The sequence below is a fragment of the Mytilus galloprovincialis genome, chromosome 11 (assembly GCF_965363235.1).
Source record: "Mytilus galloprovincialis chromosome 11, xbMytGall1.hap1.1, whole genome shotgun sequence".
Classification (NCBI taxonomy): Eukaryota; Metazoa; Mollusca; class Bivalvia; order Mytilida; family Mytilidae; genus Mytilus; species Mytilus galloprovincialis.
In genome coordinates, this window is record NC_134848.1 from 29024666 (window position 1) to 29051928 (window position 27263).

The window sequence follows — 27263 nt, forward strand, 5'->3', positions numbered from 1 at the left end:
GAAAAATGTACAATATCAGAATATAATCAATAAATGGGTTTAAAAGTTACACCGGATCAATTAAATCCAAAACATGCACTGCCCGTGAACTGTCATTAAAATGTCAATTTCCTACAATGACAAAAGAAATTACATTGTGTACATTCCATCTCTATAGATGTTGTCTGTTTAACGTCCCCACCTAAAAAGAAATAAAAAGACTATCTTTTCGTTATTATAAACCCGTGTCACGTGATGTGGCGCGCGCGCTGTACCTAAAATAAAAGAAAAACTTTCCAAACTAAACATGAAACTTCTCCGGTAACAATAATATAGACCCCATACAGAAACGAACAAACAAACAAACAAACAAACAAACAACCCCCCCCCCCCAATTCAATTAATTTTAAAGGGGGAAAGACCCCCTACAATTGCTTTTTTAAAGCAATTGATTTATATTTATATATGATTTTACTTTTAAAAATATAACACAAATGCTTTTAAGCATAACAAGACTTCAAAAGTTGAGTAAGCATCGTGCAAGAAAATTGAAAACCGGAAGTGAACGTCCTTTATAAGCCCATGGGCAAATACAGCTTTTTTTCGTATTGTCCCTGTTCGAAGTGGAAGATTAAATCTTGATTTATATCGACAGTGGAATGGTTTCAGTATTGCACATGCTGATTTATCTGTAGTAGGGCTTATCTAAAATTTGCTCATATCATTTAAATCAATATATATAGATATATATTCATACCTCTTACAGACAAGAAAATCGATGATGCAACGAGTACAACAACTGCAAGAAAGAAAGCGATCAAAAGAAAATTATTTGACGAAGATAAAGGTAAACACCATTACATTAAACTCTATTAATATTATACATACGATACCTTTCTGTTCCAAAATAACATTTTCCAAAAATGGTTCACATATCTGCAGCACACTCCCTAGTCTGTTGTCCTGCAATATAAAATAGCTGTGAGAAAAGCACATTATAAGTTCTAATATTTTACTTAAAAATAATATCTTGTATCTTATGATTTGATATTTCTTTCAGTCCAGAAATTCCTTTTCTAATGAAAACTCTTACTTGATACACTAAGTTAAAAGACTCATCCCTTTGTAGTTTTTTCTTTTAAAAAATATAACACATTATAATTTACCTTATAGGCCAAGTGTACAAAAAATGTCTAGAAAAATATAGAAGTTTGATTACAACTGGCCATTAAATTTTCAAGTATAAAATAATTGCATGCTTCTTAATATTTTTGTTTTAGGTGAACAAGATTTCATAAATTTAAAGAAATTACCAAAAACAGACAAAATGAAAATGGTGAAGAACTTTATTGTTAACTCCAACAAAGGTGAGTTTGCTATTACAATACATAATTTTGAAGGCAAAACATTCAAGAAACCAAATAAATGTTTATAAAATTGTTATACATGTAATAGCTTACTTACAAGATCCCATCCTTCAGAATTAAAGTAATACAATTACTGCATACCACCTATGAGGTGGTAATCAGATTCCAGATTAATTCTAAACTTGCTTAATTTCTGTAGCAGTTCATGTATCATTTATCTGAAATACAAAGTAATATACTATATTGACAAGTTAAGTATAAGAAATTTAACAATATTGCGTATATAGCAAATTCAGATATATATAATTCTCGACGTTTTATCTTTTTATTGGACGGCAAATTTCATGAAGTACACATTTTTCTGATGACCAACAAATATATTCATACGCCAAAAAACATTTCACAACAGTCTATACCTTTTAAATGTGTTCGTGAGTGAATTGGTAGACTTTATACACTATGAATAAATTCCTTCAAATGCCATTTGATCCTATTATATCAATTTTTAGAGAATTGTTTTAAAACAAACATCTTTTTTTGGATTTTGTGTTGCCTTACTTTCATAATTTAAATCAAATGTATAATATTAGTTAATGCTGAAATTTGTTATTTCTTACTTCAGCTGTGGCAGATGTTCCAAAACATAGAAGTGAAGTGGACGTCTGCATGGAACTGCTTGGGGAAACAGATGACACTAGAAACGTCATCAAATTTCAGATGTCATTGGAAAAGCATCCGGGAAATAAATCCTTTGCCACATCTCTGGATATTCATATGGCAAAACTGCAGACTTCTGTCAGCAAAGAACATAACAAACTAAAAACTATTTTGTTACATGAAAACACTGATATTGATGCCTCTAGATCTGTTATTAGAAAAATCAGAATAGCAGAAATGTTAATGAAAAAATGGAAAATATACTTCTGGTGACTAACTGATTAGTGGGAAAAAAGCCAAGAAATCAATTGTTTTAGATTTATAAATCTCCACATTTCTTGGTCGTCATTAAAATTGTCATACTTTCATTAACATTTCTGCTATGGTACCACAGCAAACAGTTGTCCGATTCAAGAATATATAGTCTTTTACCTTGAGAGGCTGTATCAACTACTGATACAGCTCCTTAATGGTCCTGTGTTGTATTATATATGTTTTAAAATAACAACTAGTGATGATTGTCCTATAATTCAGAGACTTTTCTCGATTTAAAATATTTTGTTGACAATTCTGATAAAAAAATGTCATTTAACCAAACCATGTATTCCTTACTTACATGTATATGCATGCTGTAGCCTAAACGGTATTATGCAAAAATCAAATAGCAATAAAGCAAAGTAATGTTCATTAATTTTCATTGACAAAAATCAGGATTAAGGATGTACTTAGGTGAGGTTAGGTGAAAATTAATAAATTAAGAAGTTAAAATTGATACTATAAGCTTGTAGAGTATCATTTAAGGATACTAATAAGCTAAAAATATTGATAGGTCATGGACCTCCTTTTCGAGATATTTGAGATTTAAAATCTGGCGGGTAAGATGACTTGGACTTTTCCCTTATATTTGCATTAGGTCTCATAACAAAAGAAAGAAAATTAAGAATCTTCTAAAATTTTGGTAAATGACCTTTCATGAGCTAAGTCTTGTATGAAAAAATTAATGGGTGTTATGGGGCAAAATATTTTACATTGTTTTGTATGGAAAAACACCAAGGAGTCCGAACATTTGACACAAATTCCAAAACCTCACCTAAGGACATCCTTAAATGTTCTTAAACGAGGTCATTTTAACAACATCTCATTTTTTAATTTGTTTAATATTATTTTAGTAAATAATATCGATCATTTATTGAATATTAATAAAGACTTTTTTTTTTGGTTTAGAAAGTGTTTTGCTGTACAAATGTATCATTATATCTCAAATTTAAAGTTAATATTTTGTAGTGTTTCCAAAATGTAATATGTTATGCCTTTTTTATACTTTGAGTAAGAACTAATACTTTACGGTATGGGCTTTGCTCATTGTTGAAGGCTGCATGGTGACCTGTAGTCTTAAATGTCTATCATTTTGGTCTCTAGTGGACAGTTGCCTGATTGGCAATCTTACCACATCTTTTTTTTTTATATATTTGGATAATATTTGAAAAAAAAATAATAGAGCCTCTCTTTTTTTGTGACAATTAATTGATAACTGGCCTTAGATCTTCTCTATAAAATTAAGTGTTAAATAAAAAAGCCAGTCATTGGTTAATCACATGATCTTACAAATATTTGTATCAGAAAACAAGGGATCAAATTTGTTTTTTCTTCTCCATTTACAAGGACAAAAACTGACATCAAAAGATTGTAATTTCAGGGATCAAAGTTTACTCCTGAAAAGTTGACCTTTTTTTAATCCGTAATAATAAATGCCATAAAACTGTCATATTCATTTCCAAACATTTCCTATGTCTGTATGTACAAATGTATAGGGTATATCATGTGTTCATCTCTATCTTTCAATTTCTTTACAAGTTACAAATATATACGTTATCAGAACAAAATAGAAACAGTGATCAGTGGACTAAAAGTCATAAATCTAACCATAATTCTACATGATTAAAGATGTGAACTTCTTGAATAAAGCTGTCCAAAAATTTACTTATTATTTTTGATATGAATACTCAATTGTTATGACTTGCAGTGTTTTAATCTTTCAAATTTAAACTGTCCAATATCAACTCTGGTCACCAAAAAATCAATACATGAACATGAAACATAGCAAGAATTTGGCACTCAAAGTTGTGACAGTTACAGTACTGTACATGTACACTTCATAGAAAATGTGGCCGAAACGTGATGCATCTACTAAAATGAGTGCAAATAACTGACACAATAAAATCATGTTGTAAGTGGATTAAGTATCGAATTATACATATACAGACATCATGGATAATCTACAAAATTCAATATTTCATAAGGAGCAACAATGGAACTTAAGAAAACGTGTGAATTTCCCCGATGTAGAATGGGTAGCAATATTAGGGGATTAAAATTTGAAACGAAGTGCGTTAACCATTTAAAATCCTAGAAGCTTACTAAAGCCAGGGATAAATATATATATACACACACACAAGTTGAAATAAAAAACTACGTTCAAACCTGATTGCGCAAGTTGGATAAAAGCTACAATTAATAGGTCACTACAGTCTTCAACAATGAGCAAAGCCTATACAGCATAGTCAGCTATAAAAAGCCCTAAGACAATGTAAAACAATTCTAACGAGAAAACTAACGGCCTTATTTATGTAAAAAAAGTAGGAAAAACAAATATGTAACATTTAAACAAACGACAACCACTGAATTACAAAAAAAACCAGTTGACTAAATTAAAAGGTTGTACAAAAAAAAATGGAAGTTTTTACTGATATTGACTGGCTATACAGCCCTTGCATGGACGGTCAACACAGACCCCTTGAAAAACCCTCTTGATACCACTCTTAAATATGGCCTGCTGTACTGTTCCCAATGTAATCATGCATGTCGAATGTGGACAGGTAACTACATGTATATATATATATATCATATTTGGACTAAGCAATTTTTTATAATGAGTAAGTTTATTTCAGAGGGTCTCATTGAGAGGTTCGGATCCCAGATCCTGCTTACTGTTTTGTCAGATTCCCGTATCCCACTTACATTATATACGTAAGCATTTCTCATTTTTTGTCATTTCCCAGGTCCCGTTAGACCTCATTTACTGTTTTCACGACACAATAATTTGACTTTCACTTGTAAGTTTAAAACAATCGGCAATCGCATGTCACGCTTAGACACCAATGAGACTCCACTTGCAGCATATAGATGAAATCCTCTGGTTAATGGCAATAAAATTGGGAATGAAAATGGGGAATGTGTCAGAGACAACAACCCGACCATAGAAAAAACAACAGCAGAAAGTCACCAACAGGTCCTCAATGTAGGAGAAATAATTTGGATTGATAGTGAAGATCCTGTGTTACATGTATTATCAGAGTATCATGGTAAAATCCACTAAATACATGTCAATATGAAAATATATGGTTTTCCTTTAAATTTTCTCACATCAATATTTACTGCACATACATTGAATATGCTTTTTCAAGATAATGTCGTACTGACAATGGCTGAGTAAATAGTTATCAAAGGTACCAGGATATAATTCAGTACAACAGACGCGCGTTTCGTCTACAAAAGACTCATCAGTGACGCTCAAATCCAAAAAAGTTAAAAAGACAAAATAAAGTACAAAGTTGAGCATTGAGGATCCAAAATTCCAAAATGTTGTGCCAAATACGGCTAGGGTAATCTATTCCTGGGATAAGAAAATCCTGTTTTTCGATAAGATTTGCTGGTTTGGTTAAATTATTACATGTATGTGTGAATTGAGCATGCACAAACAGACAAAATGTCCTATCATTATTTTAAATATTACAAATACTCAAAATAATGAAAATTTGAAAATTTCTTTTGCATAAATAAAATAAAAAATTAAGGTGAGGTGTTAATAAAATAACATAAGGACCTATGAGCTACGGTTCTGCAGCTAATTGAACTAGCACTAGATCAAGAATTTTGGTCTTTTCTTAGTCTAAGCTAGATAGTAATTTTCTGGACTAGGTCTACAGGACTACGTTTACAGAGCAACAAAAATCATGTTTCGTAGGGATGATTATTTGAAATTTAAAGGTCACAGTCGTGACAGTTGGGTTAGAAAACAAATAATTGGCCCGAAAAATAATAACAAGTCAATGGCAAGATGCATATACATAATGCATGTAAAAACCTGTTTACATTTGGAAAATGCCCATTAATTGGGGTTATAAGTCAGATTTTATGGCTCTCACAATCCAACAAAACCTTTTGAGGGGCACATTTATATATTCTTTTATGCTTCTTCCTAGATGAGGATGCAAATATACTTAGTCCAAATAATTATGACGTCTGGCAAGGCTATTTTAATTTTTATCTGGGACGCCTTCCCAGAAAAAAAATTAAAATAGCCTTGCCAGACGTCATAACTAGTATTTGGACTAAAATATACTATGCGACAGAGCCTATGGCAAGATTGGCTCTTACAAGTTATAATTATTGTGACTTTAAATAAATGAGGGTTTATTTAATTCAATGTGTTGTGCAGGGATACTATATTGGACAAATGGCATGACAAGTGTACAGAACTGAGCTTATGGCATAATGCAAATGAAGTATTTGTCCTCAATAAAACATTTTTACAAGAAGGTAAGGAACTAAAGTCTATAAGCACAGCCATAGCACATGCATTTTATTTTTTTCACTTGATTTTCCTCAAAGAGCTCAAGATTTAGGATCATTGTATTTGAAGTAACCGTAAATCGGTCATTTGATCAAGACAATTCTTTAATATGTATTGACAATTGTAAAAAGAAGTACACTTGAACCAATTATAGCTTAATATAAAAAATTGCAACATTTTATTTTTATCAAATTTTACCTATCTTTTTATATTCATTCAGATGTTACCTATATTGATAATTTTGTTACCTTTAATGATTATTTTTCTACATTTTACTGTAAATTTGTCGAGTTTTTGGATAATTGTATTTGAAGTAACCGTAAATCGGTCATTTGATCAAGACAATTCTTTAATATGTATTGACAATTGTAAAAGAAGTACACTTGAACCAATTATAGCTTAATATAAAAAATTGCAACATTTTATTTTTATTAAATTTTACCAATCTTTTTATATTCATTCAGATGTTACCTATATTGATAATTTTGTTACCTTTAATGATAATTTTTCCACATTTTACTGTAAATTTGTCGAGTTTTTGGATAATTGTATTTGATGTAACCTTAAATCGGTCATTTGATCAAGACAATTCTCTAATTTGTATTGACAATTGTATAAGAACTAAACTTGAACCAATTACAGCTTAATCTAAAAATTGCAACATTTTTTTTTTTATTAAATTTCACCAATCTTTTTATGTTCATTCAGATGTTATCTATACTGATAACTTTGTTACCTACATGTATATTGATAATTTTTCCACATTTTACTGTAAATTTTGTCGATTTTTGGGATAATTGTATTTGAAGTAACCGTAAATCGGTCATTTGATCAAGACAATTCTCTAATATGTATTGACAATTGTATAAGAAGTACACTTGAACCAATTATAGCTTAATATAAAAAAATGCAACATAAGTAAATTTTACCAATCTTTTTATATTCATTCAAAGGTTACCTATATTGATAATTTTGTTACCTTTAATGATAATTTTTCCACATTTTACTGTAAATTTGTCGAGTTTTTGGATAATTGTATTTGATGTAACCTTAAATCGGTCATTTGATCAAGACAATTCTCTAATATGTATTGACAATTGTATAAGAACTAAACTTGAACCAATTACAGCTAAATCTAAAAATTGCAACATTTTTTTTTATTAAATTTCACCAATTTTTTTATGTTCATTCCGATGTTACCTATACTGATAATTTTGTTACCTACATGTATATTGATAATTTTTCCACATTTTACTGTAAATTTTGTCGATTTTTGGGATAATTGTATTTGAAGTAACCGTAAATCGGTCATTTGATCAAGACAATTCTCTAATATGTATTGACAATTGTATAAGAAGTACACTTGAATCAATTATAGCTTAATATAAAAAATTGCAACATAAGTAAATTTTACCAATCTTTTTATATTCATTCAGATGTTACCTATATTGATAATTTTGTTACCTTTAATGAAAATTTTTCCACATTTTACTGTAAATTTGTCGATTTTTGGATAATTGTATTTGATGTAACCTTAAATCGGTCGTTTGATCAAGACAATTCTCTAATATGTATTGACAATTGTATAAGAACTAAACTTGAACCAATTACAGCTTAATCTAAAAATTGCAACATTTTTTTTAGTAAATTTTACCAATCATTTTATATTCATTCAGATTTAACCTATATTGATAATTTTGTTACGTATAATGATAATTTTTCCACATTTTACTGTAAATTTGTCGAGTTTTTGGATAATTGTATTTGATGTAACCTTAAATCGGTCATTTGATCAAGACAATTCTCTAATATGTATTGACAATTGTATAAGAACTAAACTTGAACCAATTACAGCTTAATCTAAAAATTGCAACATTTTTTTTTTAGTAAATTTTACCAATCTTTTTATGTTCATTCAGATGTTACCAATACTGATAATTTTGTTACCTACATGTATATTTATAATTTTTCCACATTTTACTGTAAATTTTGTCGATTTTTGGGATAATTGTATTTGAAGTAAGTGTAAATCGGTCATTTGATCAAGACAATTCTTTAATATGTATTGACAATTGTATAAGAAGTACACTTGAACCTATTATAGCTTAATATAAAAAATTGCAACATTTTATTTTTAGTAAATTTTACCAATCTTTTTATATTTATTCAAATGTTACCTATATTGATAATTTTGTTACCTTTAAGGATAATTTTTCCACATTTTACTGTAAATTTGTCGAGTTTTTGGATAATTGTATTTGATGTAACCTTAAATCGGTCATTTGATCAAGACAATTCTCTTATATGTATTGACAATTGTATAAGAACTAAACTTGAACCAATTACAGCTTAAGGGGGCTCGCGGGTCTAAATCAAATTTTTTATTTAATATAGGATTTCGCTATATTTTTCTATAAATGAACTTTATCTTATACGTAATAGAAAAATGAAATAAAAAAATGGGATCACCGTTCATTTACGCTCACAATCTGCCTTCGAAAGAAGCATACATTTTTGTTAATATCCTTTTTTTCTGTTGAACTAATAGGAGAAAAAGCGGTAATATCGAAATAAAAAAAGAACTAAATTACAGAAATCGCCTAAATTTTACAATTATTTAGTTTATGTACAGCTTATTCGAAAACAACAATATAAAATATAGGTCACCGATGAGTTAAAAAAGATATTTCAATTTCAATGCCAAAAAATGGCATTTTTTTCACCAAAAGGAGATAATTTGGAGCTTTTTCGATGATATCTACATTAAAAAAGTCACCTGGGGCCAACACGAATTGATTTTTTGGAATGATTTTTGTTCCATATTGATAAAGTAACAACTACTAAAGGTAATTAATAAATTTTGTAATGAAAATAAATGTTTAATTTTTTTCTGAAAATCTTATACCCGCGAGCCTCCTTAATCTAAAAATTGCAACATTTTTTTTTATTAAATTTCACCAATCTTTTTATGTTCATTCAGATGTTACCTATACTGATAATTTTGTTACAGACATGTATATTGATAATTTTTCCACATTTTACTGTAAATTTTGTCGATTTTTTGGGATAATTGTATTTGAAGTAACCGTAAATCGGTCATTTGATCAAGACGATTCTCTAATATGTATTGACAATTGTATAAGAAGTACACTTGAACCAATTATAGCTTAATATAAAAAATTGCAACATAAGTAAATGTTACCAATCTTTTTATATTCATTCAGATGTTACCAATACTGATAATTTTGTTACCTACATATATATTTATAATTTTTCCACATTTTACTGTAAATTTTGTCTTTTTTTGGGATAATTGTATTTGAAGTAACCGTAAATCGGTCATTTGATCAAGACAATTCTTTAATATGTATTGACAAATGTATAAGAACTTAACTTGAACCAATTACAGCTTAATCTAAAAATTACAACATTTTTTTTAGAAAATTTTACCAATCTTTTTATATTCATTCAGATGTTACCAATACTGATAATTTTGTTACCTACATATATATTTATAATTTTTCAACATTTTACTGTAAATTTTGTCGATTTTTGGGATAATTGTATTTGAAGTACATGTAACCGTAAATTGGTCTTTTGATCAAGACAATTCTTTAATATGTATTGACAATTGTAAAAGAAGTACACTTGAACCAATTATAGCTTAATATAAAAAATTGCAACATTTCATTTTTAGTAAATTTTACCAATCTTTTTATATTCATTCAGATGTTACCTATATTGATAATTTTGTTACCTTTAATGATAATTTTTCCACATTTTACTGTAAATTTGTCGAGTTTTTGGATAATTTTATTTGATGTAACCTTAAATCGGTCATTTGATCAAGACAATTCTCTAATATGTATTGACAATTGTATAAGAACTAAACTTGAACCAATTACAGCTTAATCTAAAAATTGCCACATTTTTTTAAGAGAATTTTACCAATCTTTTTATATTCATTCAGATGTTACCAATACTGATAATTTTGTTACCTACATATATATTTATAATTTTCCACATTTTACTGTAAATTTTGTCGATTTTGGGGATAATTGTATTTGAAGTAACCGTTAATCGGTCATTTGATCAAGACAATTCTCTAATATGTATTGACAATTGTAAAAGAAGTACACTTGAACCAATTATAGCTTAATATAAAAAATTGCAACATTTTATTTTTATTAAATCTTACCAATCTTTTTTATATTCTTTCAGATGTTAACTATGCTGATAATTTTGTTACCTACATGCATATTGATAATTTTTCCACATTTTACTGTAAATTTGGTAGATTTTTGGGATAATTGTATTTGAAGTAACCGTAATAGGTCATTTGATCAAGACAATTCTTTAATATGTATTGACAATTGTAAAAGAAGTACACTTGAACCAATTATAGCTTAATATAAAAAATTGCAACATTTTATTTTTAGTTTTTACAAATCCTTTTATATTCATTCAGATGTTACTTATATTGATAATTTTGTTTCCTATAATGATAATTTTTTCACATTTTACTGTAAATTTGTCGAGTTTTTGGATAATTGTATTTGATGTAACCTTAAATCGGTCATTTGATCAAGACAATTCTCTAATATGTATTGACAATTGTATAAGAACTAAACTTGAACCAATTACAGCTTAATCTAAAAATTGCAACCTTTTTTTTTTAGTAAATTTCACCAATCTTTTTATGTTCATTCAGATGTTACCTATACTGATAATTTTGTTACCTATATGTATATTTATAATTTTTCCAGATTTTACTGTAAATTTGGTATATTTTTGGGATAATTGTATTTAATGTAACCGTAAATCGGTCATTTGATCAAGACAATTCTTCAATATGTATTGACAATTGTATAAGTAGTACACTTGAACCAATTATAGCTTAAAATAACAAATTGCAACATTTTATTTTTATTGAATTTTACCAATTTTTTTATATTCATTCAGATGTTACCTATATTGATAATTTTGTTACCTTTAATGATAATTTTACCACATTTTACTGTAAATTAATCGAGTTTTAGGATAATTGTATTTGATGTAACCTTAAATGGGTCATTTGATCAAGACAATTCTGTAATATGTATTGACAAATGTATAAGAACTAAACTTGAACCAATTAGATGTCATACCACCAATTAAAAGTCCCTATCTGTTCAACCAAATTTTGCAATTTTCACAGCTTTCTAAATATTTTACCTTAAGTTTAACTTCATAGAAACTAGGTATATCCTGAATCGTACAGGTGTCGCCTTTCTGCATGCCAATTTTCAACATACATTCAAAATCATATAAGAAAGCAGAGAGCTTCCGAAAGGAGGTACCTCTAAAAATAACCCCTGGTTTTCTGGAAATCTTAAATTAGTATACTATGGAGCGCATTAATCCTCAATTTTTAATGCAAACTCATAGACAGGTAAATTTTGGCTCAAAATGGTCTTAATATATTTCTCTTTCAACAAAACTTTCATTTCTGCAAATTTGTTGGTAAGTTTAGGTGAACAATGACATCAAATGCACTATTTTTTGTTCGAGTAGGCCTACTTCCACATACGTTCTAAATTTGAGGGAGTAATTGGTGGTATGACACCATTACAGCTTAATTTTAAAAATTGCAACATTTTTTTTTGGTAAATTTTACCAATCTTTTTATGTTCATTCAGATGTTACCTATACTGATAATTGTGTTACCTACATGTATATTTATAATTCTTCCACATTTTACTGTAAATTTGGTCGATTTTTGGGATAATTGTATTTGAAGTAACAGTAAACCGATCATTTGATCAAGACAATTCTTTAATATGTATTGACAATTGTATAAGTTGTACACTTGAACCAATTATAGCTTAATATAAAAAATTGCAACATTTTATTTTTAGTAAATTTTACCAATCTTTTTATATTCATTCAGATGTTACCTATAGTGATAATTTTGTTACCTTTAATGATAATTTTACCAAATTTTACTGTAAATTTATCGAGTATTTGGATAATTGTATTTGATGTAACCTTAAATGGGTCATTTGATCAAGACAATGCTGTAATATGTATTGACAAATGTATAAGAACTTAACTTGAACCAATTACAGCTTAATCTAAAAATTGCAACATTTTTTTTAGTAAATTTTACTAATCTTTTTACGTTCATTCAGATGTTACCTATACTGATAATTTTGTTACCTACATGTATATTTATAATTCTTCCACATTTTACTGTAAATTTGGTCGATTTTTGGGATAATTGTATTTGAAAAAACCGTAAATCGGTCATTTGATCAAGACAATTCTTTAATATGTGTTGACAATTGTATAAGAAGTACACTTGAATCAATTATAGCTTAATCTAAAAAATTGCAACATTTTTTTTTTAGAAAATTTTACCAATCTTTTTATATTCATTCAGATGTTACCTATATTGATAATTTTGTTACCTGAAATGATAATTTTTACTTTAGATACAATTGTCAATGCATATTAGAAAATTATCTTGATGAAATGACTGATTTAAGGTATTATCTTATACAATTATCAAAAAAATATTCAAATTTACAGAAAAATGTGGAAATATTATCATTACACATGCAGGTTTGGTGTTACATTCTCTACATCTACAAAATATGATCGATCAAAGGTTTCATCTAATTCAATTATAAAAATATGGGTAAAATTTTCTAAAAAATATATTTTTAATAGAAATTAAGTTGGTTCAAGTTTATTTCAGATACAATTGTCAATACATAATAGAAAATTATCTTTATCAAATGACCTATTTAAGGTACCATCGAATACAATTATCAAAAAAGTTGTCAAATTAATACATATTAGAAAATTATCTTGATGAAATGACCGAATAAAAGTAACATCTAATACAATTATCAAAAAAGTTTTGAAATTTACACTAAAATGTAGAAAAATTATTATTAAAATCGTTGGCAGGTTTGGTGTTACATTCTTTACAACTATCCTTAGAATGTGGTCGATTTAAGGTACCATCAGAATAAAGTATCAAAAAGGGGTAAAATTTACTGAAAAAATATAATACTTTTAATAAGAAATAATTTGGTTCAAGTTTACTTCAGATACAATTGTCAACACATATTAGAAAATTATCTTGATCAAATGACCGAATCAAGGTAACATTAAATACGATTATCAAAAAAGTTTTCAAATTTACAGTAAAATTTAGAAAAATCATTATTAAAACCGTTGGCATGTTTGGTGGTACATTCATTACAAATATCTGTAGAATATGGTTGATATAATGTAACATCTTATTGAATTATCAAAAATAGGTAAAATTTTCTAAAAAATATATGTTTAATAGAAATTAAGTTGGTTCAAGTTTTTTTCAGATACAATTGTCAATATATATTAGAAAATTATCTTGATCAAAAGACCTATTTAAGGTAACATCGAATACAATTATCAAAAAAGTTTTCAAATTAATACATGTTAGAAAATCATCTTGATTAAATGACCGATTTAAGGTAACATCTAATTCCATTATCGAAAAAGTCAAATTTACAGTAAAATGTAGGAAAATCATTATTAAAACCGTTGGCACGTTTGGTGTTATATTCTATACAACTTTCCGTAGAATGTGGTCGATTTAAGGTAACATCAGAATAAATAATCAAAAAGCGGTAAAATGTACTAAAAAATAAATTTGGTTCAAGTTTACTTCAGATACAATTGTCAATACATAATAGAAAATTATCTTGATCAAATGACCGATTTAAATAACATCTAATTTAATTATCAAAAATGTTTTCAAATTTACAGTATAATGTAGAAAAATTATTATTAAAATAGTTGGCAGGTTTGGTGTTACATTTAATACAACTATCCGTAGAATGTGGGCGATTTAAGGTAACATTAGAATATATTATCAAAAAGGGGTGAAATGAACTAAAAAAATAAAATATTTTGGATATTTTGGATAAAAATATTTTTATATTAGAAAATTATTTTGATCAAATGACCGAATTGAGGTAACATCTAATGCAATTAATAAATTTTGTAATGAAAATAAATGTTTAATTTTTTTCTGAAAATCTTATACCCGCGAGCCTCCTTAATCTAAAAATTGCAACATTTTTTTTTATTAAATTTCACCAATCTTTTTATGTTCATTCAGATGTTACCTATACTGATAATTTTGTTACAGACATGTATATTGATAATTTTTCCACATTTTACTGTAAATTTTGTCGATTTTTTGGGATAATTGTATTTGAAGTAACCGTAAATCGGTCATTTGATCAAGACGATTCTCTAATATGTATTGACAATTGTATAAGAAGTACACTTGAACCAATTATAGCTTAATATAAAAAATTGCAACATAAGTAAATGTTACCAATCTTTTTATATTCATTCAGATGTTACCAATACTGATAATTTTGTTACCTACATATATATTTATAATTTTTCCACATTTTACTGTAAATTTTGTCTTTTTTTGGGATAATTGTATTTGAAGTAACCGTAAATCGGTCATTTGATCAAGACAATTCTTTAATATGTATTGACAAATGTATAAGAACTTAACTTGAACCAATTACAGCTTAATCTAAAAATTACAACATTTTTTTTAGAAAATTTTACCAATCTTTTTATATTCATTCAGATGTTACCAATACTGATAATTTTGTTACCTACATATATATTTATAATTTTTCAACATTTTACTGTAAATTTTGTCGATTTTTGGGATAATTGTATTTGAAGTACATGTAACCGTAAATTGGTCTTTTGATCAAGACAATTCTTTAATATGTATTGACAATTGTAAAAGAAGTACACTTGAACCAATTATAGCTTAATATAAAAAATTGCAACATTTCATTTTTAGTAAATTTTACCAATCTTTTTATATTCATTCAGATGTTACCTATATTGATAATTTTGTTACCTTTAATGATAATTTTTCCACATTTTACTGTAAATTTGTCGAGTTTTTGGATAATTTTATTTGATGTAACCTTAAATCGGTCATTTGATCAAGACAATTCTCTAATATGTATTGACAATTGTATAAGAACTAAACTTGAACCAATTACAGCTTAATCTAAAAATTGCCACATTTTTTTAAGAGAATTTTACCAATCTTTTTATATTCATTCAGATGTTACCAATACTGATAATTTTGTTACCTACATATATATTTATAATTTTCCACATTTTACTGTAAATTTTGTCGATTTTGGGGATAATTGTATTTGAAGTAACCGTTAATCGGTCATTTGATCAAGACAATTCTCTAATATGTATTGACAATTGTAAAAGAAGTACACTTGAACCAATTATAGCTTAATATAAAAAATTGCAACATTTTATTTTTATTAAATCTTACCAATCTTTTTTATATTCTTTCAGATGTTAACTATGCTGATAATTTTGTTACCTACATGCATATTGATAATTTTTCCACATTTTACTGTAAATTTGGTAGATTTTTGGGATAATTGTATTTGAAGTAACCGTAATAGGTCATTTGATCAAGACAATTCTTTAATATGTATTGACAATTGTAAAAGAAGTACACTTGAACCAATTATAGCTTAATATAAAAAATTGCAACATTTTATTTTTAGTTTTTACAAATCCTTTTATATTCATTCAGATGTTACTTATATTGATAATTTTGTTTCCTATAATGATAATTTTTTCACATTTTACTGTAAATTTGTCGAGTTTTTGGATAATTGTATTTGATGTAACCTTAAATCGGTCATTTGATCAAGACAATTCTCTAATATGTATTGACAATTGTATAAGAACTAAACTTGAACCAATTACAGCTTAATCTAAAAATTGCAACCTTTTTTTTTTAGTAAATTTCACCAATCTTTTTATGTTCATTCAGATGTTACCTATACTGATAATTTTGTTACCTATATGTATATTTATAATTTTTCCAGATTTTACTGTAAATTTGGTATATTTTTGGGATAATTGTATTTAATGTAACCGTAAATCGGTCATTTGATCAAGACAATTCTTCAATATGTATTGACAATTGTATAAGTAGTACACTTGAACCAATTATAGCTTAAAATAACAAATTGCAACATTTTATTTTTATTGAATTTTACCAATTTTTTTATATTCATTCAGATGTTACCTATATTGATAATTTTGTTACCTTTAATGATAATTTTACCACATTTTACTGTAAATTAATCGAGTTTTAGGATAATTGTATTTGATGTAACCTTAAATGGGTCATTTGATCAAGACAATTCTGTAATATGTATTGACAAATGTATAAGAACTAAACTTGAACCAATTAGATGTCATACCACCAATTAAAAGTCCCTATCTGTTCAACCAAATTTTGCAATTTTCACAGCTTTCTAAATATTTTACCTTAAGTTTAACTTCATAGAAACTAGGTATATCCTGAATCGTACAGGTGTCGCCTTTCTGCATGCCAATTTTCAACATACATTCAAAATCATATAAGAAAGCAGAGAGCTTCCGAAAGGAGGTACCTCTAAAAATAACCCCTGGTTTTCTGGAAATCTTAAATTAGTATACTATGGAGCGCATTAATCCTCAATTTTTAATGCAAACTCATAGACAGGTAAATTTTGGCTCAAAATGGTCTTAATATATTTCTCTTTCAACAAAACTTTCATTTCTGCAAATTTGTTGGTAAGTTTAGGTGAACAATGACATCAAATGCACTATTTTTTGTTCGAGTAGGCCTACTTCCACATACGTTCTAAATTTGAGGGAGTAATTGGTGGTATGACACCATTACAGCTTAATTTTAAAAATTGCAACATTTTTTTTTGGTAAATTTTACCAATCTTTTTATGTTCATTCAGATGTTACCTATACTGATAATTGTGTTACCTACATGTATATTTATAATTCTTCCACATTTTACTGTAAATTTGGTCGATTTTTGGGATAATTGTATTTGAAGTAACAGTAAACCGATCATTTGATCAAGACAATTCTTTAATATGTATTGACAATTGTATAAGTTGTACACTTGAACCAATTATAGCTTAATATAAAAAATTGCAACATTTTATTTTTAGTAAATTTTACCAATCTTTTTATATTCATTCAGATGTTACCTATAGTGATAATTTTGTTACCTTTAATGATAATTTTACCAAATTTTACTGTAAATTTATCGAGTTTTTGGATAATTGTATTTGATGTAACCTTAAATGGGTCATTTGATCAAGACAATGCTGTAATATGTATTGACAAATGTATAAGAACTTAACTTGAACCAATTACAGCTTAATCTAAAAATTGCAACATTTTTTTTAGTAAATTTTACTAATCTTTTTACGTTCATTCAGATGTTACCTATACTGATAATTTTGTTACCTACATGTATATTTATAATTCTTCCACATTTTACTGTAAATTTGGTCGATTTTTGGGATAATTGTATTTGAAAAAACCGTAAATCGGTCATTTGATCAAGACAATTCTTTAATATGTGTTGACAATTGTATAAGAAGTACACTTGAATCAATTATAGCTTAATCTAAAAAATTGCAACATTTTTTTTTTAGAAAATTTTACCAATCTTTTTATATTCATTCAGATGTTACCTATATTGATAATTTTGTTACCTGAAATGATAATTTTTACTTTAGATACAATTGTCAATGCATATTAGAAAATTATCTTGATGAAATGACTGATTTAAGGTATTATCTTATACAATTATCAAAAAAATATTCAAATTTACAGAAAAATGTGGAAATATTATCATTACACATGCAGGTTTGGTGTTACATTCTCTACATCTACAAAATATGATCGATCAAAGGTTTCATCTAATTCAATTATAAAAATATGGGTAAAATTTTCTAAAAAATATATTTTTAATAGAAATTAAGTTGGTTCAAGTTTATTTCAGATACAATTGTCAATACATAATAGAAAATTATCTTTATCAAATGACCTATTTAAGGTACCATCGAATACAATTATCAAAAAAGTTGTCAAATTAATACATATTAGAAAATTATCTTGATGAAATGACCGAATAAAAGTAACATCTAATACAATTATCAAAAAAGTTTTGAAATTTACACTAAAATGTAGAAAAATTATTATTAAAATCGTTGGCAGGTTTGGTGTTACATTCTTTACAACTATCCTTAGAATGTGGTCGATTTAAGGTACCATCAGAATAAAGTATCAAAAAGGGGTAAAATTTACTGAAAAAATATAATACTTTTAATAAGAAATAATTTGGTTCAAGTTTACTTCAGATACAATTGTCAACACATATTAGAAAATTATCTTGATCAAATGACCGAATCAAGGTAACATTAAATACGATTATCAAAAAAGTTTTCAAATTTACAGTAAAATTTAGAAAAATCATTATTAAAACCGTTGGCATGTTTGGTGGTACATTCATTACAAATATCTGTAGAATATGGTTGATATAATGTAACATCTTATTGAATTATCAAAAATAGGTAAAATTTTCTAAAAAATATATGTTTAATAGAAATTAAGTTGGTTCAAGTTTTTTTCAGATACAATTGTCAATATATATTAGAAAATTATCTTGATCAAAAGACCTATTTAAGGTAACATCGAATACAATTATCAAAAAAGTTTTCAAATTAATACATGTTAGAAAATCATCTTGATTAAATGACCGATTTAAGGTAACATCTAATTCCATTATCGAAAAAGTCAAATTTACAGTAAAATGTAGGAAAATCATTATTAAAACCGTTGGCACGTTTGGTGTTATATTCTATACAACTTTCCGTAGAATGTGGTCGATTTAAGGTAACATCAGAATAAATAATCAAAAAGCGGTAAAATGTACTAAAAAATAAATTTGGTTCAAGTTTACTTCAGATACAATTGTCAATACATAATAGAAAATTATCTTGATCAAATGACCGATTTAAATAACATCTAATTTAATTATCAAAAATGTTTTCAAATTTACAGTATAATGTAGAAAAATTATTATTAAAATAGTTGGCAGGTTTGGTGTTACATTTAATACAACTATCCGTAGAATGTGGGCGATTTAAGGTAACATTAGAATATATTATCAAAAAGGGGTGAAATGAACTAAAAAAATAAAATATTTTGGATATTTTGGATAAAAATATTTTTATATTAGAAAATTATTTTGATCAAATGACCGAATTGAGGTAACATCTAATGCAACTTTAAAAAAAGTTTAAGAAATTTACAGTAAAATGTAGAAAAATCATTATTAAAACCGTTAGCTGGTTTGGTGTTACATTCTATACAACTATCCTTAGAATGTGGTCGATTTAAGGTACCATCAGAATAAATTATCAAAAAAGGGGTAAAATTTACTAAAAAAAATTAATATTTTTAATAAAAATTAATTTGGTTCAAGTTTACTTCATATACAATTGTCAATACATATAAGAAAATTATCTTGATCAAATGACCGATTTAAGGTAACATTTAATACAATTGTCAAAAAAGTTGTCAAATTAATACATATTAGAAAAATATTTCGATCAAATGACTGATTTAAGGTAACGTCTAATTCAATTATCAAAAAAGGAGTTAAATTTACAGTAAAATGTAGAAAACCATTATTTAAACCGTTTGCAGGTTTGGTGTTACATTCTATCCAACTATCCTTAGAATGTGGTCGATTTAAGGTACCATCAGAATAAATTATCAAAAAGGGGTAAAATTTACTAAAAAAATATATTTTCAATAAAAATTAATTTGGTTAAAGTTTACTTCAGATACAATTGTCAATACATATTAGAAAATTATCTATGATATGGAGCTTATAAAACACCAAGAATTTTATAGTTATCTCTTCCCGTTTTCTTGTTATGACGTCATAAAAATGGTATGCCGACTAAGCTAAAATATCAGCTTTTTACGTATGTTATCCTTTTGTTACGGTATAAAGGAAATTGGTAATACCTTGTCAAGCAATCGCCACTGCTTGATTCTACCATTAACGGACTTAACAACTCAGCGGACCTTTGTTACCAGACGTGTTGTGTTACTGTCTTCAACCGAAAGTTGCTTCTCGTTACGTTTGAGAAAGCTTGGCAATTTAGTTTGAATACCAAATTCCTCTAAGAGGTCGATACTGTCTCGAAATCCCCAATCAACCACAACAACATCATCTTTATCAAACCATTCCTTGATTTTCTCCAAGTTATTTTTGAAAATTGAGTTTAAAATTTTGGCATCATTGTTTTTGCTGTAACAAAGATAGGGTCCACTCACACTTACAATGTATCCTGTAGTTGTGACAAACATCATTGGCTTAATCAGGTTGCGAAATTTGTGCATGCTATATGTACTACGTTGAAATTTAAATTGTCCGCTCTTTTGTATGTAAATATATGTACCATCAATTACGAGTATGGCAGTTGTGTTTGTGATATCACCAAATAATGTTTGTGCCAGTGGACGAGTATGGTTTTGTATAACACTTTCTCGGGATACATGATCAAATCCTAAATATTTTGGTGTAAAGTGCTGTTTAACTGCATCTCTTGCGGATGAAATAGCTTTCCTGATAGAATCTTTGCCTATATTAAACAAAGTTGCTAATATCTTATTAGACATCCCCGAACGAAGTTTGGTCAAAAATATACCAATACATGTTCTCATGCTTCGTACTCGGGTATCTCTTATAGCTGAGTTTGGAATGTGAGAACATAAGTCTTCAAAATCAGTTATTGTTAAGCCAGTCAAATTTCGAAAGTCTGTGTCATTTAAAGAAGATTTATCAAAATCAATTCTAGCGTTTTTATTTTTTAATGCATGTTCTCTAATTGTATCTATCAATTCAAGTAGTCCGCTGCGATTGAAGTCAGAAACAGTACACACTAGTTATGTCTTCGTTAGCTTCTTTTGTAAAACCTTCAGTACATAAATGACGAGGACAGCACCGTGATCCGGCAGGAATAATTATATTCTTTTCCAAAATGTGTTAAATCGTGCTTCTTGTGGAACAACCATAAGTTTTGGACCACGCTTTTTGCAAAGACAACATTGTGCATGATCTTTAATTGTTGAAGATATCGGAAGCGATATTGATAAAGGAGAACTTAATTTTGCTCTTTTAGGTGCAGATGGTGGCATAAAATCAGGATCATTTGCATTTGTATCAGTTGTAAGAACAGTTGGTGTATTTACTTGTGCTTGCCCTTCTTTGTAGTATTTCCGTCGACAAGTATCACAGATAACGTCATCATCATTAGGTAAAACAAGAAAATTCTTACTGAGAACATTGCGTAGATTTTTATTTGTTTCTCCACACAAAGGTCTTCTTTTACCGGTTTTTGTTCTTTTTTCACACAATATACATTTAGAATCTTTTCGTCCCTTTCTTATTTTATCCATTCTGAAAAAAAACCATAAGAGGATACAATTAATATTTGGTACATTCAATTGCAAAATCTATTCAACTCCTTAACAATTTCATTGCAATCTTATTTTGGCAAATATATATGTGTTAACTGTATTTCAAAATCTAACGTTAGCATGCACTGTACAAACGGTGTTTAGATCCTAAACACAATTCTTAGCACAGCGTTTGTGCACTTTTTTTTTTACATGATTATATCTAAACGTGTATCAGTACAATGTGTTTAGGGTTGTATTCAGAATCGTGTTTAGCTTTAAAAAATGTGTTTAATTTCTATACACTTTCAAAAGGGCCTTTTTTATATTCCCATCTATGATGGGAACATCGTCACTAGTCTAATCTGGTGACCCACCACCTCTTCAATACTGGTTATGTTGTTAGTAGAAATCCAGCTTCCCTTCTTTAACGTAACTCCAACTGATTCGGAGCAGGTATGATGTAGTTTCCAAACTACATCCATCCCTGGCCCCGATTCCAATACCTTTACTTGTTATGTAATAAACTCCAAACAGGTATCCATGTCTTCCTCGCTCCAGAATGTTGACTCGTTTGGGAAAATATCTCCCAAAACTTCAACGTGTCGGTGAAAAATATGCTCCCTTTCTATGGTTAACTGCATTTTGAAAATGAGCATCTCTTTAGTTTTAAAACCATTAATAGTAAGAAATTTAGGCGGAGTTCTATAGTTATCCCACTGATACTTTTTAGTAAATGACAGCCTGTCTTAATTTTTTCTAATCTGATTTTATGTTAAGAACCATAAATTCTACCTAAAACTTATCAAATAATGATCTAGTGTTAATTATGCTGATAAATAAACACACAGTTCATTAAATCATAATTGAGAAGAGACATAGTATTCATCTCTTTATCAATTCGTGAAAGATTTCATTTTCATTTTCTTTATTTTCCTATCAGCTTCTACGTGACTTTTAATGAATTATATACGGTGATTATTGAAACGACAACTTAGATAATTTGCTAAAAGGATAAAACATATCTAGGGATTTAAAATTTTCCTTTTTGTAACCATGATACTCAGTTATATATTTCCCCCTTAGTTCCTCCGTTGTGAGCATACGCCTAAACTCTTTCGTACTGAATTTGAAGAATTCCGCTACACATGCAAGCATGACAAATCTTATTGTGAACATAATAATTATCAGGAAAATTTTGCGAACAGTTCCAAAAAAGATACCTTTGGTAAAAATGTTAATCTTGCATCATGTCTTCATTTCTTGTAGTTTTTTTTTATTAGGATTTACTTTTGATGCACAGATTCGTTATTATCAGTCACACTTAAACATAGCATTTCATCAACTCTATGTGTGTTTCCGTACACCTGACACCTGAAGAGAAAAAACAAATGAGTTAAAATATTTACATAATATCATGGTGTACAGTCCAATACTAACTGGGCGACATGCATATTAATTATTAGTATCAGAGCACATTTACACTTTGACGTACATTGTTAGTGTTTTTATTTTCCATTAGCTGTTGTTGAAAATATATATTAATATATGGAAATATTCACTTAATTCTCTGAGTACACTATATGTTACTTTAAAATGTAAGAGATAAGCACCTCTAGTTTAATTTTGGCGTTTATGAATCGAGTCACGGAGTGATATCTGCTCTCCTATATTGTTTTCCATTCTTTCTCCAAACAAAGTGGATTCATGATACAAGTACAAAATTGTGTCTTTGTCTTCTGGAAATTCTCCTTATAATTATGTGCTGCCGTCTCCTGTCTTTTTATTGCTGCTCTTTTCTTTTGTAAATTTGCCTCTGACAATACTGCTGATTAAAATACTATTAACAACCATTAAAATTTAACAAAATTGTGTATTATCATATTCTCATAATAAGGCATTACATTTCTGCACATGGTCCTGTTTAAAGTCATCTGGAAAATATTGTGCTTTGACTCCATTACTATTTATATGAGTTTCAATGTTTATTCCATTTGCCCTTGGACTGTTTAGTTGTTTTAAAATCTGTATATTTTTCAATATCAGCTAATGTATTAATATCAGTTAATCTTATGAGTTTCCTTTTCACAGATAAAAACATATGTACATTCTTGATTGCATATAGATCTTAAAAACACAATAAACTAAAGCTACTTCAAATGATCAAATTGAACAAAGATCTATATTTCTGCCAGTTTGTTAGTCTCCCCTTCAATTTCCAAATAATCTAAACTACACTCTTTTCTACTATTGACCGACGTCACCACGACTAGCTTCCTAGTGTTTTATCATACGAGGGACAATTGTTCCCCTGGTACTAGTCAAAAGCGATGCAGGCTCTATGTGCAGGACTTAGAAAACGCAGTACAGCAAGTATGACCCTCCAATACAAGATGACTACATGGCTGGCGATTTGGTGTAGTGAATACACACTCAACCTCTTATAATTTAGCTCTAGGCAAACTGCACGCAGGGGTGGCATGTCCAGGTCTTGAATCTTACATCCCCTTGGATGCCTTTGAGTAGTTCTGCACCACCTTATTGCTACTCCAGCTTCGTCATAAGTGATTCGGCTAGCTGTTCTCTCTGAACAAAAATTCCCTATAATTTCAAAACACCCCGGATAATTCGCTGTCCAACAGAACTGTTAAACTGGTGACTCGTCTAACATTTTTATCTAAATCATCGTCCGAAATATCAGCGTATTATCTCCGCAGGCTAATCCTGTATGAACTGTAGTGATAGGTTGGATAATTCGCGATTTCAGAATATAATGCCAGGGGTTAAAAAATTTTGTTACAGCTAACTAGCCCAGGACTTATTGGCAGCAGGATTTTACTAGCCCTGTTGGAAGAACTGCTAGTCCATCAAAACTGACCTGCTAGCCATAGTATGCCGTAAAAATCAAGAGTTTGCTGCATAATACAAAGTGGATGTCCTTTGTTTTGAAGGAGACATTATACACTGTATTTAATATTTTTTGTTGTTCTGTTATTTATTCTTTTGGTGCTTAACACAACTTAGTTGTTCCCACATTCAAAGCAGACTTTTTATTGACGTGCTTTGGGCAACTAACGGCAATATTCACAGAGCTTTGTCTGTTTTTTTTTTTGATCAGCAACAGCCAACCTCGCCAGGGGAATCATTGTGTCCCAGTTCTGTCAACTTTTCAGGAAGTGAATTCGTGATTTTTTGGCCAAATTGTAAAGATCAAAGAGAAAAAACAATAGAAAAATGCTGCCAAATAAGCATGAACATGTGTGAGTCTCGCGCTAAAGACTTGACAACCCTGCTGTCCTGGACACTTATTATTTTTTTTCCGCGGCTTTTCCCTGTCGACTCGTATTAAGCATTTTGGGGGGATAAATTTTCAGCCTCGTTACTCCCTTCATCTACCGTTTTTCGTTTTGAAACTGACGAAGTTCCTGGGGTTCCCGTACTGAAATATTAAGAAATATTTTGTTGCATTGTTTCGTGTTCAAGAGCTGTTCAACAAGACAGGTCAATACCAATCAATACATCACACCCCCAAATACCGTTTATTGAAAATCTCGGCACGATAAGCAATTTACAATACCCCAATCCATGGTATGAGAAATCGATATTTAAAGTACGAGAATTGCAATCAACACATGATACCAAGCCACCCAGACATGCGAGAGTTATTTGTTCTATTTTTAATATAGATGACTTAATTGAATCGAAATGGCTAACATAGAATAGTGATGAAGGGATTTTTCACTTTCTTTTTTGGAAACGTCAAGAATTTTTTGTTACTAGTCCGTCGGGCATATCGGATTACACATTTTAATTGCCCGAGGCGAAAATGATCTAGTCCCGGGCGTCGGGCTAGTGGATTTTTTAACCCCTGAATGCATTGTGGGTGAAACGTACACCAAAATATTTTGATTGGTTAAGGAACAATATATCATATCGTCATTGACCAAAAATCCATTGTTTGTACACCAAAATTTAAAGAATAATCATTTTACCCATAGACCTTTAGTTTCTGAAACAGCTTATTGAAAATAACTTAACTTTCCCTCAATGATAAGAAAATGAAACTTGTAAAAATGCTGGAGAGGGTTTTTTATGTGTTTTTTTCCTGTGAAAGGTCAATAGACATTGAAAAAACAATATTGTCCAGTTTTAAAAATTGAATACAATAATGTAACCCTCTGAATGTATTTTCATTAAAAATGTTGACACATATCAATCATTAGAATTCGCTGAATCTATATATTATTTTTTCTGTTATTTCCATAAACAATTAAGAATGAGTTAAGTTAAATATTTTATTTTATTTATATTTTGTAGATGCTCAGTTCATCACAAGACTCCTCATCAATTGTATTGACAGATACTTTCTATTCTATGGCTACACGGACATCAACATCTATGGATACATCAGCTTTGGTTACATCACCTTTATATACAACTCCTATGATAACATCAGCTTTGGTTACATCATCATCTTTTACATTTACATCTATATCAACATGTGCTCCTTCCCATATTGTAGACAGACAGGTAAGCACTTCATAAATGTCTGAAAGTATTAATTTTATTTGATACAATTCAACATTCACATATAATGTTGTGACGAATAACATTTTTAAAATGAAACGGAGACTTTGTCCTTGTTTTAAATTGCCATTTCATTAATTTTTTTTTTCTGTACAACTGTAGATATGTATGTGATGATTCAAGTGCTTTCTTCAGGTATTTTAAGCCAGCTTGAAACTTGTCTCAACCATTTAGGTATAAAATGGACAACACAGACACATCCTAATTGATAAATCGACAGTTACCCGATTAGTTTCCATCCAATTTTCTTAAAGGAAAAAAAAGATTGTGCTAAAATGTAAATAAGTGTTGAAAAAAGGTATACACGTACCTTCGCTACAGGTATTTTGAAGGACTATCTTCTCCTTGTTCAGGTATGACAGGCTCTGCTTTTTCAAGCTCCTATTCACTGGCATCATCACCATATATTATTTGGTTTGATACATGTTGTATGTCTTGCCATAGTAGTTGGTTGAAATATGCTGTAACCATTTCATATCTGAAATAATTTTTTTTGGTGATAAAGATCAGATTGTATGGATTTTGGGGTTAACGGCATCTCTCTTAGGTTATTATACTATTTATTGTGTTTATTATTCATTTCCATATTTCTTTATAAGTATGGTATCATCGTGATTAAACCTTAATTCTTAACATGTTTATTTACTGTTGGT

The 27263-nt window shown here is 28.7% G+C and overlaps 1 protein-coding gene across 1 annotated transcript in view; it reads left to right on the forward strand.

Annotated features, from left to right (window-relative positions):
* The window catches only part of LOC143052104 (uncharacterized), a 44833-nt gene extending 18265 nt beyond the window's left edge, over positions 1-26568 (forward strand). Inside the window, exons 7-10 of the mRNA XM_076225065.1 lie at positions 746-826; positions 1260-1346; positions 1969-2141; positions 26341-26568. Of these exons, the coding sequence (XP_076081180.1) occupies positions 746-826; positions 1260-1346; positions 1969-2141; positions 26341-26568 (569 nt within the window). The remainder of the gene's footprint in view (positions 1-745; positions 827-1259; positions 1347-1968; positions 2142-26340) is intronic.
* The last annotated feature ends 695 nt before the right edge of the window (positions 26569-27263 follow it).